Source organism: Leptodactylus fuscus, chromosome 7 (genome assembly GCF_031893055.1).
Source record: "Leptodactylus fuscus isolate aLepFus1 chromosome 7, aLepFus1.hap2, whole genome shotgun sequence".
Classification (NCBI taxonomy): domain Eukaryota; kingdom Metazoa; phylum Chordata; class Amphibia; order Anura; family Leptodactylidae; genus Leptodactylus; species Leptodactylus fuscus.
In genome coordinates this window covers 131,660,176-131,681,436 of record NC_134271.1, presented here as the reverse complement: position 1 = coordinate 131,681,436, position 21,261 = coordinate 131,660,176, and the positions used below count along the sequence as shown (strand labels likewise).

General features: G+C 44.9%; 1 protein-coding gene across 1 annotated transcript; it reads left to right on the top strand.

Annotated features, from left to right (window-relative positions):
* The first annotated feature begins 13,071 nt into the window (after positions 1–13,071).
* Positions 13,072–14,019, top strand: LOC142214497 (olfactory receptor 6N1-like). Its single transcript, XM_075283444.1, has one exon. The coding sequence runs from the start codon at positions 13,072–13,074 to the stop codon at positions 14,017–14,019; it is 948 nt and encodes a 315-aa protein (XP_075139545.1).
* The last annotated feature ends 7,242 nt before the right edge of the window (positions 14,020–21,261 follow it).

Here is a 21,261-nt window from a genome sequence, read left to right as displayed (position 1 = left end):
AGCCTCTAAAAAGCCCAGTTTGGACCAATTCATGGTGGAGGGAGCCTCTAAAAACCCCAGTTTGGACCAATTCATGGTGGAGGGAGCCTCTAAAAACCCCAGTTTGGACCAATTCATGATGGAGGGAGCCTCTAAACAGCCCAGTTTGGGCAAATTCATGGTGGAGGGAGCCTCTAAAAAACCCCAGTTTGGACCAAGTCATGGTGGAGGGAGCCTCTAAAAACCCCAGTTTGGACCAATTCATGGTGGAGGGAGCCTCTAAACAGGTCAGTTTGGGCAAATTCATGGTGGAGGGAGCCTCTAAACAGCCCAGTTTGGGCAAATTCATGGTGGAGGGAGCCTCTAAAAACCCCAGTTTGGACCAATTCATGGTGGAGGGAGCCTCTAAAAACCCCAGTTTGGACCAATTCATGGTGGAGGGAGCCTCTAAAAACCCCAGTTTGGACCAATTCATGGTGGAGGGAGCCTCTAAACAGCCCAGTTTGGGCAAATTCATGGTGGAGGGAGCCTCTAAACAGCCCAGTTTGGGCAAATTCATGGTGGAGGGAGCCTCTAAAAACCCCAGTTTGGACCAATTCATGGTGGAGGGAGCCTCTAAACAGCTCAGTTTGGGCAAATTCATGGTGGAGGGAGCCTCTAAACAGCCCAGTTTGGACCAATTCATGGTGGAGGGAGCCTCTAAACAGCCCAGTTTGGGCAAATTCATGGTGGAGGGAGCCTCTAAACAGCCCAGTTTGGACCAATTCATGGTGGAGGGAGCCTCTAAAAACCCCAGTTTGGACCAATTCATGGTGGAGGGAGCCTCTAAAAACCCCAGTTTGGACCAATTCATGGTGGAGGGAGCCTCTAAACAGCCCAGTTTGGGCAAATTCATGGTGGAGGGAGCCTCTAAACAGCCCAGTTTGGACAAATTCATGGTGGAGGGAGCCTCTAAAAACCCCAGTTTGGACCAATTCATGGTGGAGGGAGCCTCTAAACAGCTCAGTTTGGGCAAATTCATGGTGGAGGGAGCCTCTAAACAGCCCAGTTTGGACCAATTCATGGTGGAGGGAGCCTCTAAACAGCCCAGTTTGGGCAAATTCATGGTGGAGGGAGCCTCTAAACAGCCCAGTTTGGACCAATTCATGGTGGAGGGAGCCTCTAAACAGCCCAGTTTGGGCAAATTCATGGTGGAGGGAGCCTCTAAACAGCCCAGTTTGGGCAAATTCATGGTGGAGGGAGCCTCTAAACAGCCCAGTTTGGGCAAATTCATGGTGGAGGGAGCCTCTAAACAGCCCAGTTTGGGCAAATTCATGGTGGAGGGAGCCTCTAAAAAGCCCAGTTTGGACCAATTCATGGTGGAGGGAGCCTCTAAAAACCCCAGTTTGGACCAATTCATGGTGGAGGGAGCCTCTAAAAAGCCCAGTTTGGACCAATTCATGGTGGAGGGAGCCTCTAAAATCCCCAGTTTGGACCGATTCATGGTGGAGGGAGCCTCTAAAAACCCCAGTTTGGGCAAATTCATGGTGGAGGGAGCCTCTAAACAGCCCAGTTTGGGCAAATTCATGGTGGAGGGAGCCTCTAAAAAGCCCAGTTTGGACCAATTCATGGTGGAGGGAGCCTCTAAAAACCCCAGTTTGGACCAATTCATGGTGGAGGGAGCCTCTAAAAACCCCAGTTTGGACCAATTCATGATGGAGGGAGCCTCTAAACAGCCCAGTTTGGGCAAATTCATGGTGGAGGGAGCCTCTAAAAACCCCCAGTTTGGACCAATTCATGGTGGAGGGAGCCTCTAAAAACCCCAGTTTGGACCAATTCATGGTGGAGGGAGCCTCTAAACAGCTCAGTTTGGGCAAATTCATGGTGGAGGGAGCCTCTAAACAGCCCAGTTTGGGCAAATTCATGGTGGAGGGAGCCTCTAAAAACCCCAGTTTGGACCAATTCATGGTGGAGGGAGCCTCTAAAAACCCCATTTTGGACCAATTCATGGTGGAGGGAGCCTCTAAACAGCCCAGTTTGGACCAATTCATGGTGGAGAGAGCCTCTAAAAACCCCAGTTTGGACCAATTCATGGTGGAGGGAGCCTCTAAACAGCCCAGTTTGGACCAATTCATGGTGGAGGGAGCCTCTAAAAACCCCAGTTTGGACCAATTCATGGTGGAGGGAGCCTCGAAACAGCCCAGTTTGGACCAATTCATGGTGGAGGGAGCCTCTAACCAGCAGAGTTGGTGGAAATCAGGGTGGAGGGAGCCTCTAACCAGCAGAGTTGTGGGAAAGCAGGGTGAAGGGAGCCTCTAACCAGCAGAGTTGGTGGAAATCAGGGTGGAGGGAGCCTCTAACCAGCAGAGTTGTGGGAAAGCAGGGTGGAGGGAGCCTCTAACCAGCAGAGTTGTGGGAAAGCAGGGTGGAGGGAGCCTCTAACCAGCAGATTTGTGGGAAAGCAGGGTGGAGGGAGCCTCTAACCAGCAGAGTTGGTGGAAATCAGGGTGGAGGGAACCTCTAACCAGCAGAGTTGGGGGAAATCAGGGTGGAGGGAGCCTAGTATTAGCAGAATTGTGCAACGCTTATGGTGGATGAGTATGAGGATGCGGAGGAATTGGAGAGGTTGAGCACAGACATGGAGTTTCATGTTGGGGTGCTTTACACAGGTGGGCACGAAAATGAAGGCTCTATCCAGTGGTGGTTCATTTTTATCAAAGTGAGCCGGTCGGCACTCTCAGCTGACAGACGGGTGCGCTTGTCAGTGATTATGCCACCGGCTGCACTGAACACCCTCTCAGATAGGACACTGGCGGCAGGACAGGACAGCACCTCCAAGGCATATAGGGCAAGTTCAAGCCACAGGTCCAACTTCGACACCCAATACGTGTAGGGCGCAGAGGGGTCGGAGAGGACAGGGCTGTGGTCGGAAAGGTATTCCCGCAACATGCGCCTATACTTCTCACGCCTGGTGACACTAGGACCCTCCGTGGCGGCACTTTGGCGAGGGGGTGCCATCAAGTTGTCCCAGACCTTAGACAGTGTGCCCCTCGTTTGTGTGGACCGGTGAGAACTTGGTTGCCTACTGGAGGAACTGCCCTCCCTGCCGCCAACGTCACATGCTGGAAACATCTCCATCATATTCTGCACCAATTGCCTGTGGCAAGCATTGATGCGATTGGCCCTCCCCTCTACCAGAATAAAAGACGAGATGTTGTTTTTATACCGGGGGTCAAGGATAGCAAAGATCCAGTACTGGTTGTCCTCCATGATTTTGACAATACGCTTGTCGGTTGTAAAGCACCCCAACATGAACTCAGCCATGTCTGCCACAGTGTTAGTTGGCATGACTCCTCTGGCCCCACCGGAAAGTTCAATCTCCATTTCCTCCTCATCCTCCATGTCTACCCATCCGCGCTGCAACAATGGGACGATTCGAAGTTGCCCGGAAGCCTCCTGTATCACCATCACATCATCGGACAACTCTTCTTCCTCCTCCTCCTCCTCCTCCTCCTCCTCCTCCATTAAACGCAGTGAAGCGGACAGATGTGTGGACCTACTCTCCAGCTGTGACGGATCGGATGCTATCCCTAACTCCTCTGTGTGATCTGAGTTATCCCTGATGTCAATCAGGGATTCTCTCAGAACACACAAGAGCGGGATTGTAAGGCTCACCATCGCATCCTCAGAGCTCACCCTCCTTGTGGACTCCTCAAAGACCCGTAGGATGTCACAAAGGTCTCTCATCCATGGCCACTCATGGATGTGAAACTGAGGCAGCTGACTTTGTGGCACCCTAGGGTTTTGTAGCTGGTATTCCATCAAAGGTCTCTGCTGCTCAACCACTCTATTCAACATCTGAAACGTTGAGTTCCAGCGTGTGGGGACGTCGCACAAAAGCCGGTGTTGTGGCACATGCAGGCGTTGTTGGAGAGATTTTAAGCTAGCAGCGGCTACTGTCGACTTGCGAAAGTGGGCGCACATGCGCCGCACTTTCACCAGTAGCTCTGGAACATTGGGGTAGCTCTTTAGGAAACGTTGCACCACTAGGTTGAAGACGTGGGCCAGGCATGGAACATGTTGGAGTCCGGCAAGCTCCAGAGCTGCTACCAGGTTCCGGCCGTTATCACAAACGACCATGCCTGGGCCCAGGTGCAGCGGCTCAAACCATATTGCTGTCTCATCAAGGAGGGCATCCCTCACCTCGGAGGCAGTGTGCTGTCTGTCCCCCAAGCTGATCAGCTTCAGCACAGCCTGCTGACGTCTACCAACGCCAGTGCTGCAACGTTTCCAACTCGTAGCTGGGGTCAATCTAACAGCGGAGGAGGAGGCGGTGGCGGAGGAGGAGGCGGTAGAGGAGGAGGAGGAGGGGGGTGTTCTTCTCGTGTCCCTGCCAGGAATGTTAGGCGGGGAGACGAGGTACACCGGGCCAGTTTGGGAAGCAGTCCCAGCCTCAACTACATTCACCCAGTGTGCCGTCAGTGAAATGTAGCGTCCCTGTCCGCATGCACTTGTCCACGCGTCGGTGGTCAAGTGGACCTTTGTGCAAAGCGCGGAACTAAGGGCCCGCCTGATGTTGAGTGACACGTGCTGGTGCAAGGCGGGGACGGCACACCGGGAGAAGTAGTGACGGCTAGGGACGGCATAGCGAGGTGCCGCAGTTGCCATCAGGTCCAGGAAGGCGGGAGTTTCAACAAGCCGGAACGCCAACATCTCCTGGGCCAGCAGTTTAGCGATGTTGGCGTTCAAGGCTTGCGCGTGTGGGTGGTTAGCAGTGTATTTCTGCCGCCGCTCCAATGTCTGAGAGATGGTGGGTTGTTGTAAAGAAGCGCCTGATGGTGCCTTTGATGGTGCAGGAGAAGGAGATAAGACAGGAACAGGGGAGGATGAAGGAGAAGTCAACAAAGTGGCGGAGGCAGATGAAGTGGTGTCCTGGCTCGTCCTCTGGAGTGCATCGCCAGCACAGTCAGCAGTGGCAGTGGCAGAGGCAGAGGCAGTGGCAGAGGCAGTGGCAGTGGCGTGAACGGCAGGCGGCCTTTGTCCTGCCGTTGCTGCCTGCCACTGATTCCAGTGCTTGGATTCCAAATGACGGCACATTGAAGTGGTGGACAAGTTGCTCTTCTCAGAGCCCCTATTCAATTTCGAGAGGCAAATTGTGCAGACAACACTATATCTGTCCTCGGCGCATTCCTTGAAAAAACTCCACACCTTCGAGAAACGTGCCCTCGAGGTGGGAGTTTTTCGGGGCTGGGTACGAACTGGAACATCTTGGGAGATTCCGGGTGTGGCCTGGCTTCGCCTAAGCTGCTGACCTCTGCCTCTGCCTCTAGCTACCCTTTTTGGTGCTGCACCTGCCTCAACATCCACACTACTTTCCCCGCTTGACATCCCCCCTGTCCAGGTCGGGTCAGTGTCCTCATCATCCACCACTTCCTCTTCCAACTCCTGTCTCATCTCCTCCTCCCGCACAATGCGCCGGTCAACTGGATGCCCTGACGGCAACTGCGTCACATCATCGTCGATGAGGGTGGGTTGCTGGTCATCCACCACCAAATCGAACGGAGATGGAGGAGACTCTAGTGTTTGAGCATCTGGACACAGATGCTCCTCTGTTAGGTTCGTGGAATCGTGACGTGGAGAGGCAGGTTGAGGGACAATGAAAGGAGCGGAGAACAGCTCTGGGGAGCAGGGACAGTTGGGGTTATTGTTCTGTGAAGCTTGGGAATTTTGGGAGGAAGGAGGACAAGACTGTTGGGTAATAGGAGGAGAGGAGGCAGAGTCTGACTGGCTGCTGGACAATGTGCTGTAAGCGTTCTCTGACAGCCATTGCAAGACCTGTTCCTGGTTCTCGGGCCTACTAAGGTTTGTACCCTGCAGTTTAGTTAATGTGGCAAGCAATCCTGGCACTGTGGAGTGGCGCAATGCTTGCTGCCCCACAGGAGTAGGCACGGGACGCCCTGTGGCTTCACTGCTACCTTGCTCCCCAGAACCATTCCCCCGACCTCGCCCACGGCCTCGTCCACGTCCCTTTCCGGGAGCCTTGCGCATTTTGAATTCCCAGTTAGAAATTGGCACTATATACCAGTAGCAAAAATTGTGGGTGCACGTAACCCCAATATATTCTTTGAATTCCCAGTCAGACAATGGCACTATATACCAGTAGCAAGAAATGAGGGTATTTATAACCCCAATATATTCTTTGAATTACCAGTCAGAAACTGGCACTATATACCAGTAGCAAGAAATGAGGGTATTTGTAACCCCAATATATTCTTTGAATTCCCAGTCAGACAATGGCACTATATACCAGTAGCAAAAATTGTGGGTGCACGTAACCCCAATATATTCTTTGAATTCCCAGTCAGACAATGGCACTATATACCAGTAGCAAGAAATGAGGGTATTTATAACCCCAATATATTCTTTGAATTCCCAGTCAGACAATGCCACTATATACCAGTAGCAAGAAATGAGGGTATTTGTAACCCCAATATATTCTTTGAATTCCCAGTCAGACAATGGCACTATATACCAGTAGCAAGAAATGAGGGTATTTGTAACCCCAATATATTCTTTGAATTCCCAGTCAGACAATGGCACTATATACCAGTAGCAAAAACTGTGGGTGCACGTAACCCCAATATATTCTTTGAATTACCAGTCAGAAACTGGCACTATATGGCAGTAGCAAGAAATGAGGGTATTTATAACCCCAATATATTCTTTGAATTCCCAGTCAGACAATGGCACTATATACCAGTAGCAAGAAATGAGGGTATTTGTAACCCCAATATATTCTTTGAATTCCCAGTCAGACAATGGCACTATATACCAGTAGCAAGAAATGAGGGTATTTGTAACTCCAATATATTCTTTGAATTCCCAGTCAGACAATGGCACTATATACCAGTAGCAAAAATTGTGGGTGCACGTAACCCCAATATATTCTTTGAATTACCAGTCAGAAACTGGCACTATATGGCAGTAGCAAGAAATGAGGGTATTTATAACCCCAATATATTCTTTGAATTCCCAGTCAGACAATGGCACTGTATAGCAGTAGCAAAAATTGTGGGTGAACGTAACCCCCATATATTCTTTGAATTCCCAGTCAGACAATGGCACTGTATACCAGTAGTAAAAATTGTGGGTGCACATAACCCCAATATATTCTTTGAATTCCCAGTGAGACAATGGCACTGTATAGCAGTAGCAAAAATTGTGGGTGCACGTAACCCCCATATATTCTTTGAATTCCCAGTGAGACAATGGCACTGTATACCAGTAGTAAAAATTGTGGGTGCACATAACCCCAATATATTCTTTGAATTCCCAGTGAGACAATGGCACTGTATACCAGTAGCAAAAATTGTGGGTGCACGTAACCCCCATATATTCTTTGAATTCCCAGTCAGACAATGGCACTGTATACCAGTAGTAAAAATTGTGGGTGCACATAACCCCAATATATTCTTTGAATTCCCAGTGAGACAATGGCACTGTATACCAGTAGCAAAAATTGTGGGTGCACGTAACCCCCATATATTCTTTGAATTCCCAGTCAGACAATGGCACTGTATACCAGTAGTAAAAATTGTGGGTGCACATAACCCCAATATATTCTTTGAATTCCCAGTCAGACAATGGCACTGTATAGCAGTAGCAAAAATTGTGGGTGCACGTAACCCCAATATATTCTTTGAATTCCCAGTCAGACAATGGCACTATATGGCAGTAGCAAAAATTGTGGTTGTATATAGCCCCAATTCTATTGCTAGGGGACTTGCAGGGTATTTCTGAGGTGAAGGTGGGGGGGCACACCGTTGGGACGGTGATTTGGGGTGTATATATGGGGTATACGGGAATACACTGTCAGTGTGTTCCATTCAGGATCCTGGGAAAGCTGGGTTGCGGCGATTGAGCCCGTCAGTGCCACGTTACACTGACAAGCTTCTCCCTGGAATTGAAGTTATATGTAAGCCCAATATATTCTTTGAATTCCCAGTGAGACAATGGCACTATATGGCAGTAGCAAAAATATTGGGTGTATATAGCCCCAATTCTATTGCTAGGGGACTTGCAGGGTATTTCTGGGGTGAAGGTAAGGGGGCACACCGTTGGAACGGGTATCGGGGGTATATATCGGGTATACGGGAATACACTGACAGTGTATTCCATTCAGGATCCTGGGAAAGCTGGGTTGCGGCGATTGAGCCCGTCAGTGCCACGTTACACTGACAAGCTTCTCCCTGGAATTTAGCTCTTATAAGAGCTGTTGTGGTTGTCTTCTCCTTCCTATCCTAGCCTGTCCCTGCCTACCCAGAATCTAAGCCCTAGCTAACTGGACGGAAACCTCCGTCCCCGGTGAATTGCAAGCTCAGAATGACGCGAAGCTGGGCGGCGCTGTTCTTTTAAATTAGAGGTCACATGTTTTCGGCAGCCAATGGGTTTTGCCTACTTTTCTCAACGTCACCGGTGTCGTAGTTCCTGTCCCACCTACCCTGCGCTGTTATTGGAGCAAAAAAGGCGCCAGGGAAGGTGGGAGGGGAATCGAGTAATGGCGCACTTTACCACGCGGTGTTCGATTCGATTCGAACATGCCGAACAGCCTAATATCCGATCGAACATGAGTTCGATAGAACACTGTTCGCTCATCTCTAATATCAATGAAAGGTAACAATTAGTGATGCCAAATGCCAAAGAAGACAAGGTAGACTTTTAACTTTTTTATGTGTGTCCTTAACCTTTCAACTTACTTCAAGATAACCTAAGATGAATGGTGCAAAATTTGTCATTGTACAAAGTTTGCAACAGAGTAATACAAGGTTTCTTTTTTTACCCCCAAAGTTGACCATTTGCCTAGGATGGGGTGTGTGTCTAACTGACACATGGCTGGTAAATCCTTCTTTCCTCCTCCTCTGGAGCTCTCATGGTGATCTCATGTTGCTCGTTCCAGTCCTCCACCCCCTACTCTGGCGTCTTCTACTTTCTGGTGCTTACGGACCCCCACTACTGCTCTCTGCTTGGTGCCTATGTGATCTGGCATTTGCTTGGCTCCTCGTCTGTTGAAGACTGTACGTCTTCTGGTGGCTTCATCGGTGCACCCTGTAAATCTGTGGACCATTTGGTGCCTGTGGTCTACTGACTTGACAATTACCTAAATAGAAATGACCTACTGTGTTGTACAGGTTGATCAGAATACAAGGGTACCGAGTATATCCCCGTGTTGTAAAAGCTTTATTTTAAAATTTGTCAATTATGATAAGTTTTGCATTGTTATATTTATATTACCAAACAAAAATTCCTACTTTTAATTTAATTTTTTCTTTCTTCTGAAAATGCATTGCCATACAGACACAAATTTTTTGGAATCTCAAAAGGTATGGTCTTACTTTCAGCCATCATACTTTTTAGTGCCGCACAGCTCACACCTGTGACTTTAATGTTGCTATGTCTACAAGTAAAGCTCTGTCTGGGTCTGCAGCCAGTCACCTCTTTATGATGCTGAGCCAACCAGAGGGCGGCCTCATTCTCCAATATTGAGTAGAGGGGGGCATTTAAACTGTGCCTTTTGGCTACTCAGGTCCCTGCTATTAATTGTAGTTAAATTTGGGTTCTCAGAAGTTACGTTCTATGTTACGTATTCCCTGGTTATTGATTTTAGCTTATTTTCCTGATTATCCTGGTTTTCCTGGTCTTTGTCTGCAAGTGCATCTAATTTTCTTACATCAACTTTGTTGTGGTATCCCATATCCCTGATTGGTAAATTCCAACTGGCCTTGCTGCGGGCTCTGGTGAAGTCCTTAGGGGTAGCCTTAGACTCTGCCAACCAGAACAGTGTAGGATTTTCGGTAACTCGCTTTGCTTGCTCTTTATACAATATACCGATATATTGTGTCTGTAAAGAAAAGTTAATATTTTTGCTTCCTATGTAGTAGGTTGTGTAGTCATGGCTTGTAAAGGCATAGACAACATTGAATAACAGTCTCAGAAGTACCGGAGAGGGACCCTGCCCCACTGTTCAAAGGAGAGGGACCCTGCCCCACTAGCCAAAGGAGAGGGACCCTTCCCCACTGTCCAAAGGAGAGGGACCCTTCCCCACTGTCCAAAGGAGAGGGACCCTGTCCCACTGTCCAAAGGAGAGGGACCCTGTCCCACTATCCAAAGGAGAGGGACCCTTCCCCACTGTCCAAAGGAGAGGGACCCTTCCCCACTGTCCAAAGGAGAGGGACCCTGTCCCACTATCCAAAGGAGAGGGACCCTTCCCCACTGTCCAAAGGAGAGGGACCCTTCCCCACTGCCCAAAGGAGAGGGACCCTGCCCCAGTGTCAATGGTGTATCTACCTGTACAAGTATAGGACACCGTACTTTTGTTTAGATTATCTTGCCTGATATACACAGCGGGAAGCAGCAGTGGGCCCCCTACTTCTGTTGGGCCTGGCATCTGCCCAACTTTGCTGGGAGCTGACACCAAACCTGATTCTTAGTCCATGTGTAAGGAAAAGTATACGATTTAACCCCTTACATACAATATGTTCTAACTAGCTCAAGAATTTTGGTGAAACGTTTCAAAATGTTATGAGTTTTCTCTAATAATTCTGATATATTCAGCACAATTTCTCCGTTACATATTTAACAAGACCTCAAGGATTCATTAAATTATGTTACTGTTATCATGTCATTATCACCTATACCCATAAGACACCTAATGACTAACAGCTCTTTGGCCTTGAGCTGTCGCTTTGGGACGTATTTAACCTTCACTAGTATATAAGTGACAATACGAATCCCCCGCCATGATTTGGTACAACAGCTACAGGTGGGTACAGTCATTTACTATGTATATTTTAATTCATTACTGTGTTAGTTATTCTTTTAGGAAAAATACAGAATGAAAGAAACGAGAATTTTAAAAAAGTGTCAAGTTAAAGGCAACGACTCCATATTTACCATTAAAATGGAAAATGAAGATTGTTAAAACTGTAAACTAGTCCTATGAGGGATCCAAATATACCATTGCCCAAAACTATAGTAAATTTTTCATTATTAGGGACACAGTTACATATTCTGCTTACCTCACTGATATCTCCATATATTTAAAAAAATATGATATAAAAACATCAGATATTGAATAAAATGGTATCAATAAAAACTGCATCTTGTCCAACAAAAAGAGCCCTAACACATCACCATATACGGACCTATAAAAAAAGTTACAAATGTAAGAAAATGAAGATAAAAATATATTTTTTGAAAGTTTTACTTTTTTAAATGGAAAAAAAAAATATTAAAACTATATTTTATTTCACCATTTTGTATATGTGTATGTATACAATAACAGTTCAGCGCCACATTGATTTGGTGATGGAATCATTGGTAAGGCCATTTTTCTACAAGACAACATATATGTTACGATGATCTTCAGTATCTCTGGACTTGACTCCCATCAAGCACATCTGGGGCATCATTGGTCAAGAATTGCAAAGTGTTTCCTGAATCTATTTCTGCATTCACCATCAAGGGCTTTCCAAATTCTACCGGGCTCAGAGAAGCTGGAGACTGAAAGAAAGCGCCTTGAGGAACTTCTGACAACACCATCACGTACCAAGCAGGCCCCCTCAGTTCTGCACTAGCCCAGGGGGTGTATTTGGTTGAGTCTAAGGCCACCACTGACTCCATCCATTATTCCTACTACTCTCACCCTCTGGATCCCTCTAAAACAATTAAAATCTAAATTTGATATCACTGTGAATTAAATGACCCCCAGTATATGGATCGCGTGATTTTTAACACATTTTTAGCTTTCCAGTACATTGCACAGAATATTAACTAATGATTAGAGATTAGTGAGTAGTATTCGATCAAGTAGGTATTCGATCGAATACTACGGTATTCAAAATACTCTTACTCGATCGAGTACCACTCGCTATTCGAATGGAAAAATTCGATGCAGAACCAGCATTGATTGGCCGAATGCTATACAATCGGCCAATCAACGCTGGTTCTTCTCCTATCTTTAGAAGTCTTCTCCGTGCTGCTTCCCCGCGCCGTCTTCCGGCTCTGAATTCACTCTGCCAGGCCCGATGCCTGGCAGAGTGAATTCAGAGCCGGAAGACGCCATGAGAACGCTGCATGGAGAAGACTTCTCTGAGAATCCAGCCCGACCCTCACTCGTGGACTTGGTACGTTCAATTTGATCGAACGTTGCCTACCCCTGAAACGAGCATTTTCCCCCCATAGACTATAATAGGATTCGATATTCGATTCGAGTAGTCGAATATTGAGGGGCTACTCAAAATGAATATCGAATATCAAGTATTTAACTACTCGCTCATCTCTACTAATGATATTAAAAACTAAAAACTCTTGCAAAAGGTAAGAGACACAGAACACATGAAAATACATGAAATATACCATGAAAATATAGAAAGTAAACAAAAATAAAAAAAATTGTTGTAGCTGGAAGGGGTTAATGGAATATTCTTTTAATTTTTTAAGCCCCTCGGACACTTATTTTTAATGTATTGGTTTGATGAAAATTCTATACATATAAGTCGTCCTTGATAGAAAAATGAAAACAGTTTGGCAAGTAATTCCCTATAGATTAATGTTGGTTTTTCAGAAGCCTAGTGGTCAGATCCAGAATTAAAGCCAATCCAGAATATCTCCTCCAAAAGGAAAAAAAGACCTATCTATGGAATGCAGTTTCATTTTCCAGAATCATCGGAAGGGCATAAATGGTCTGTAAGTCCATGTACACCAAAAGGTAGCAGGAAAACTTTTTACTCCTTCTGACCCATGTAACATATATCGAGCTAATATCCTGCTTTGCAATGACCTTAAAACAGCTGTCTGGGGATGAGTCCATCTTGGTTTTTATAGGAGCCTTGGCTTTCATCTTGGCCAATAGTAGTTGGGTGCAACAGTCTGATTCTGTTAGGATCCATTGATATCAAAACTTTACAACAGCCATACTGTTCATTGGAAAGATTTTTAACTGTTTCCTTTCACATTGTCTCTTTAGCGATATCTTTTGCCCGCAGATATTATATATGTGATGGCGTCTGACTCAACAAAATGCATCATTTGAACAAGGCGTAACCAAATTACATTATGGAAAATCTCAACCAGACAAACCTCGAGTACTTTGAGCTCCGAGGATTTGATGCCTTTGAGGACTACAGTCCAATTCTGTTCACGACATTTTTTATTGTCTACATTTTGACCATTATCGGAAACGTGTTGATCATTTTGGTCGTATATTATAATGTTCCTCTTCACACCCCCATGTATTTCTTCATCACCAATTTGTCCTGTCTTGAGATTTGGTATGTGTCTACCACAACCCCCAATCTTTTGACTATGTTGATAACCAAAAATAAGAAGATCTCATTCAACCGCTGCTTCGCTCAAATCTACATGTTCCATAGTTTGGGTATGACAGAGTGTAATCTCTTGGCTATTATGGCCGTTGACCGATTTGTGGCCATATGTAAACCTCTCAGATACAATGTCATCATGAGTACCAGAGTATGTAGAGACTTAAGCTTGATGTGTTGGCTAACTGGGTTTCTGATGGCCATCCCGCCCATAACTTTGACTTCTCATGTTCCGTTTTGTGGAAGTTATTATGTGAATCATTACTTCTGTGATTTGCCATCGTTACTCAGTCTGGCATGTGGTGACATTACAGTTACAGCCATTATAAATAAATTTGTTGCTGGATTTGCCACAATGTTCAACCTTGCCATTGTTGTTCTTATGTACATTAATATTATAATTTCCATTATGAGGATGAGGATTAATAGAGGATGGAAGAAGGCCTTCTCCACCTGCTCCTCACACTTGACAGTGGTGACCCTATTCTATGGGGCGGCTTGTATTGTCTATGCTGCTCCAAGAACATCTCATTCAATAGAGTATAATAAATTATTTGCCCTGGTCTATGCCATGTTCACCCCATTTCTTAACCCAATCATTTATAGTCTGAGGAACCAGGAAGTGATATGTGGGTTAAAAAGAGGACTAAAAAACATTCATAGACATATCATTGAAGGATAACAAGATACGAGAGATAAGATAAAATAATCCTTTAATAGTCCCACAGTGGGGAAATTTCAGTAAGTTACAGCAGCATAGTAATACAGATACAGGATAATACACAGTAATATATTAAAGAAGTAGACACACATATGCTGAGAAGAGAAGATATACTAGGAGTCCATAGCAGCTAAGGAAGAGACAAAAGAAGGAAGACTTCAGGATCCTTTAGTTCTCTGTGCGAAGTGATCTTCACTTGGTCTGATGTAGATTATGTAGCCTGACCGCGGTTTGGAGGAAGGACCTACAATAGCACTCCTGCTCACACTTGGGGCACTTACAGTGCTGCCAAGTAGAGATGCCAAAGTAGATAAGGTACACTTGAAACTTTTTTTGTGTGTTCTTAACGCTTCAACTTACCTCAAGATATCCTGAGATGAATGCTGCAAAATTTGTCAATGTACACAGCTTGCAACACGCTACAAGATTTCCATTTTTCCCCCCCAAAGTTGACGATTTGCCAAAGATGGGGGTATGTGCCTGAGTTTTACATGACTGGTGAATCCTCTTCTCGCTAGTTCTAGGCTTCCACTCCTGACTCTAGTTGTGAGTTGGCACATGTCTGGCATCTTGTGCTTTCTGTTACTTATTCTGGTGCTTACGGACCCTCGCTACTGCTCTCTGCTTGGCGTCCATGTGATCTGACATTTGCTTGGCTCCCTTGACACACCCATGCCTCGTCCCTGTCCCTTCTCACTTTTGGAAAAGTGAAGAGACTGGTGCCAAAAACACTACTTGCCACTGAAATAGACTAAAATAACTGTGAGTTGTTACTTTTCTGGTGTTTTGTTTTTTTTCATGGTGTAACATTAATAATTCAAATAGGACTTGTTATATTTACTGACTTAGGATTGATGGATTAGGGTAGGTACGTTTTTCTTTATATCCTTGAGGTATTAGGGAGGGTTCACACGGTATAACGTGCCGCGTGAGCTTTTGCGGGCCGTTCACACTCCCATTGATTTCAATGGTAGCGGGACGTTACACCATGTGAACCCTCCCTTAATATGGGTAGTGGCTTCAGTGTTAAAAATTTTCATTTCATTTTTAGAGCGCTAACCCTAGTACTTTTAGTTTTGTTTTTCATTTGCAGGTCAAATTTCTTCATGAAATCTTTGAGGTAATAAGACTAAATGAGGGGAAGACTAAGTATTAATGTAAGCAACCATTTTCTTGTTGCTCCTTGTCTTCATTAACCTTGCACATGTTTTTAGCTTGCTTCAGATAGCAGATAACAGAAGTGTTCTCTGAACTCCTGCAGAGAGAGGTTGTGCAGGGATGTAGAGGAGAGCCTGGGCAGATCCCTGTCTGGTATGGAGACCCTCCGGTCAGACTAGCATTATGCCACTATGCTTCAACCTAATTTGTGAGGAGAAGGGCTTTTTACAGAAACCCTATAGTGAAGATACAGAAAGAGCACCATACTTGTATTCTGAAGCTAAACCGTATAAGGGCCTTAGAGTTACGACTCTGCCCGATCCACAGGGTGGAAAGGGCAGGCTGCATTAGGGTCTATGAACTGTCAGCTCGCCCCAAACTCACAGTGGTGAAAAATGATAATAATTGGACCTCCTCCAGTGTAACTTTTTGTTTTCATTGTAAACTCAAGATATGGGCAACCTTGAGTCTCCTGACTCTTAACCCTGCATTAATATCAATGGCACACCAACGCCCATCAAATTCAAGAGGGTTGAAGACTACTAGAACATGTCTTTGGGAAGAGATTACCTCCACCTTCAGGTATGCAACAGGCCCCCTCAGCTCTTCAGCAGTCTTCAGAAGTTCCAAACACCCTTACTCCCATCCTCTGGGATCTCTCCAACAGGTTGATGCAGATATCACTTTTGCCATTACAAAATGTGATTCAAGATCTTCATTGACCTTCTCAACTATCTGTACCTCCCACTGTCACTGACAGCCAGGAAGACTGGTGTAGATGTCTGGTGTCTAGAGCATCTGATTATTTGGGGCACAGAAGGGGGTGGCTACACCAGTAGCAACAAAATATTGTTATATTTTTTTTCTACACTTGTTCTTTTGGTGGTAGAATGAGAAGAGGAGATGACTGGGGGCAACCATACATACATAGTCAGTAGTTGGTTTGTCTTGCTGTCAGTTGAGTGTGGCACTGACAGTGTGGCACACTGACTGATAGAGAATTTAAGTCTGTTTCTACTTTAACAAGAACTACAGTAGGCCTGATCACAGTGCTGAGAGAGTCTCATCATGTTTCGATGTAAATGTACCAACATATGAAAGGTGGAGCATTGTCAATCAGCCCCAGGCTCAATTGCAATACAGTGGAGAGAGGAGGATGGAGGCACCATTACCTAGGTCTCAGCTCTGCATTTCCCAGCAAGGTAGAAGGACAATTGGGTTCTGGCCGGCACATACACCAGTACATCACAACTATGGAAAACTCTGCTGTCTCTACTATGCTCATTACATTTCTGATCCAATTTTTGTATGGGAGATCCACAAACAGCCATGTTGAATTAAGTGGAGAGAGCCATGCCGGTTCACTACCTCTCCATTAACATCAGCCATATCTTTCATGCTTTCAATAAAAGTATTTTATGACTACAATGCAGTATTCTATTAATACAAAGTACTGACTCATCAGTAAATGGCGAATGTTACACAGGGGTGGACAACCCCTTTTGGTACGATTGCTCCCATTTTTGGGTATGCCATGCACCCTTTGTTCCCACATCAATTATAGAACAGGCAAAGAGGGAGATTTGCTATCTTTCCTGGGAGCCCAGGAGAAACTCATTACTGACTCATTGATAAATAGCCAGTCCCCACTGTCACCATTAATGGATCTATTCATTGGTATCAGACAGAGGTGCGTGAAAATCCTCACAGATCCAATATTTTCCAAACTTGTACAAGAGAAATTTGTATGCCTCAACATCACCCACTGCACTGAGTGCCCTCTATGATAGTACACCAGAGGGTACACAAGACAATACACCGCAGGGTACACAAGACAGTACATCGGAGGGTACACAAGACAGTACATCGGAGGGTACACAAGACAGTACACCGGAGGGTACACAAGACAGTATACCGGAGGGTACACAAGACAGTACACCGGAGTTTACACAAGACAGAACACCGGAGGGTACACAAGACATTATACCGGAGGGTACACAAGACAGTATACCGGAGGGTACACAAGACAGTACACCGGAGTTTACACAAGACAGTACACTGGAGGGTACACAAGACAGAAGACCGGAAGGTACACAAGACAGAACAACGGAAGGTACACAAGATAGTACACCGGAAGGTACACAAGACAGTACATCAGAAGGTACACAAGACAATACAACGGAGGGTACACAAGACAGTACACCAGAGTTTACACAAGACAGTACACCAAAGGGTACACAAGACAGAACACTGGAAGGTACACAAGACAGTACACCGGAAGGTACACAAGACAATACAATGGAGGGTACACAAGACAGTACAAAGGAGGGTGCACAAGACAGTACACCGGAGGGTACACAAGACAGTATACCGGAGGGTACACAAGACAGTACACCGGAGTTTACACAAGACAGTACACCGGAGGGTACACAAGACAGAACACCGGAAGGTACACAAGACAGAACAACAGAAGGTACACAAGACAGGACACCGGAAGGTACACAAGACAGTACACCAGAGGGTACACAAGACAGAACACCGGAAGGTACACAAGACAGTACACCAGAGGGTACACAAGACAGAACACCGGAAGGTACACAAGACAGTACATCAGAAGGTACACAAGACAATACAACGGAGGGTACACAAGACAGTACACCAGAGTTTACACAAGACAGTACACCAAAGGGTACACAAGACAGAACACTGGAAGGTACACAAGACAGTATACCGGAAGGTACACAAGACAATACAATGGAGGGTACACAAGACAGTACAAAGGAGGGTGCACAAGACAACACACCAGAGGGTACACAAGACAGTACACCGATCAACAACTGAGCTACTTTCTGCAACTAATCAAATCTGTTATACCAGAAGTCCTTTATGTCAGGACTCAGGAAATCTGCAAGAGAAAGGACATCACCACCACTGTAAATTATATTATACAATGCGACAGCAGTACTGCAAAAATGCTAGTTTGCCACAGGAAATTTGGCATCTATAGGTGATGCTGGTACACTGCATGCAACAAAAGATTAATGGTGTAAAATGTTGACTTGTTGCATGGGATGGGAGTTATTCCTCATTATGGAACTCACCACAGACAGTATCCTTCTGTCACCCACCACCTGTACTGGGTCCAGGGGGCTCCCCAGGACAGAGCTGGCCCTTCTGATCAGCCTGTTAAGTCTATTTCTGTCCCTGGTTGATCTGCTACTCCCCAGTAGGCCACAAAAAAGAAGATGACTGATGCCACTACAGAGTTGAAAAAGGCCCTAAGAAGTGCCCCCTGGACTCCAAAGGCCCTCAGCCTCCTGAGCAGGTAGAGTCTGCTGTGGCCCTTTCTGTGCAGCGCATCCAGGTGATCAGCCCAGTCCAGCTTATTATTTAGGAGCACACCCAGGTACTTATAGGTCTTGACTATCTCAATGCCCGTCCCCTGGATTTCCTCTACTTTTGGAGCATATCTCTGCTTGTGAAAGTCCACCACCATCTCCTTGGTCTTCCCGGCATTAATCCTGACGTATTTCCGCTGGTACCATTCCACAAAGTCCCGGTTTAATTCTCTGTATTCCCTGTTGTCTTTGTCTGTGATGAAGCCTACTATTGCAGAGTCAAAATACTGTAACATAACCAAAATTATGATGGTAGGCAACAAAGTGAGCACACTTGTGTATCATTTGTCTTTACCGGCAGACTATATATACAGTGTGTAAGAGTTGTGATTGTTGTGACACAGTACACTAACAGCATTGGTTGTTCCCTGGCCCTACCTTACATATTGACACTCGTATTCACTCTTATCTCCACATCCATGGTTGGGCATTTTATAACAGCTATGACTAACCACTGAGTCATTAGTGACCTCCCACTACCTGCCTTGCATTATGGGAAGACTCATAGCCCAATATCTTGTGACTCTCCTTCCTTTCTAGTGTCCTTTCTGTAACATGGCTTGCATCATTTCAAGCGATTAGTCCAAAAAAAATTTTTTTAAATTCAGAATCCGAAATTTTGGAGAATTTTAGACTGAATTTAATTTGTGTCCAATAAATTCACTCATCTCTATTTGTGAGTTTTCGGTAATAATTGAGACATATACAGTTTATCCGGTACATAGTTAACAAGGCTCCAAGGATTCATTAAAGTAGTTTACAGTTATCATGTCACTGTCACCAATACCCACGAGGCATCAAATGAAAAACAATGTAATGGGCTCATGCTGTAGCTTTGGGATACATGTATAACCTCCATTACTATATAAATGGTAATCCAACACCCCCATAATGATTTTCTGCAACAACTGAGAATAAGGTGGGTCCAGTATTTTATTTTAATTATTATTATTATTATTATTATTATTATTATTATTATTATTATTATTATTATTATTATTATTATTATTTATGTTACATTTTTAGTGCTTTCCTTTTTGTGTATCGTTCCTTTGGGTAACGTGCAGAACGAAAAGTGTAGTCAAATAGTTAATAAGGGTTAAAAATATGTAGATTCATCAAATTCAGCTTATTTCCCAAGAACGTTGATCCAGAAGAAGGTAAAAAAAACCTATAATGTTGATTCCAATTATGCCACAGTAAGGGTGCATTCACACTGAGTAAACGCTAGCTTATTTTGTAGAGTAAAATTACACTTGTAAATTTTGCTATCCCATTGACTTCAATGATATTTTTTTACAAGTGTAAAAATACGCCTGTAAAAAATACGCCTGTAAAAAATACGCCTGTAAAAATACGCCTGTAAAATGTCATTGAAGTCAATGGGATAGCAAAATTTACAAGTGTAATTTTACTCTACAAAATAAGCTAGCGTTTACTCAGTGTGAATGCACCCTAAGGGAAATATTCCTTCTTGACCCCAAATTTGGCGATCGGTATAAATTCCTGGATCAACCTCTTACCTCCAAATATCCCCATCCTATAATTTATAGTTAGGGTCCATTCACACGGAGTAAGGTGCCACGTGATCTGGCACGTACACGGCGTGTGAGACTTTTTGCGCCGTAAAAGCTCCCATTGATTTCAATGGGAGCCTGGATCGTATACGCCGCGTTATTTTGCGGCCAGATCGTGCCAGATCACGCGGCACGTTACTCCGTGTGAATGGACCCTTAGATTGATTATAACTCTCAATTTTATGGTTTTATTACATTTATATTCAGATATTCTACCTCTTGGGGGTGAACATTCCATGGTTTTATTATTCTAACTGTACAGAATCCTTTCCTATATAGATGCCTAAACCACCCATAAGGAATATCACCTGGTCCATTTCTTGGACAGAATGTTCATTATGTGCTCGTTCCTTGTTCTGACCACGCATAGATTTGTACATATAAATCAGATCACATCCAAGGAATCTTTTTTAAAACTGAACAAGTGTAATGTTTGTGTCCTCTTATTTTAAGACACAATATGGACCAGATGATGACCCCAATGGGCCAACTACAGCAGGAACTGTGCTCACTCTCGGGGTGACTGTAGTTCCTGCCATAGTTGACCCATTTGGGTCATCTGGTGTATATTTTGTCTTCAGTCTACACCTCAGGGTGTTGGTGGGATCCTGCTGCCGGTTGTCCCAGAGAGGAACCATCTAGTAATCGGTTCCAATGAGGTCTATGGTGGTTGTGGCTATACACACAACCCACTAAGGTGAGCGTTATACGTTCTCATATCACTGCTTGAATCTTAATTTTAAGGGTTTTACACTATGTACTGCTCGGTGTTAAGTTAATTTTGGGGCAGCACGGTGGCTCAGTGGTTAGCATTGATGGCTGGAGTCCTGGGTTAGAATCCTGCCAGGAACATCTGCAAGGAGTTTGTATGTTCTCCCTGTGTTTCCGTGGATTTCCTCCCATACTCCACACATATGAATAGGGAAATATGTATATTTTGAACCCTATAAAGTTAATTTTATATTTTTTAACGTGTTTCTCTACTGATATCTTTTGACCCCAGATACATATGTGAGCATGGTTGACTCAACAAAACTCATCATGTGAAAAAGGTGTCACCAAATTATATT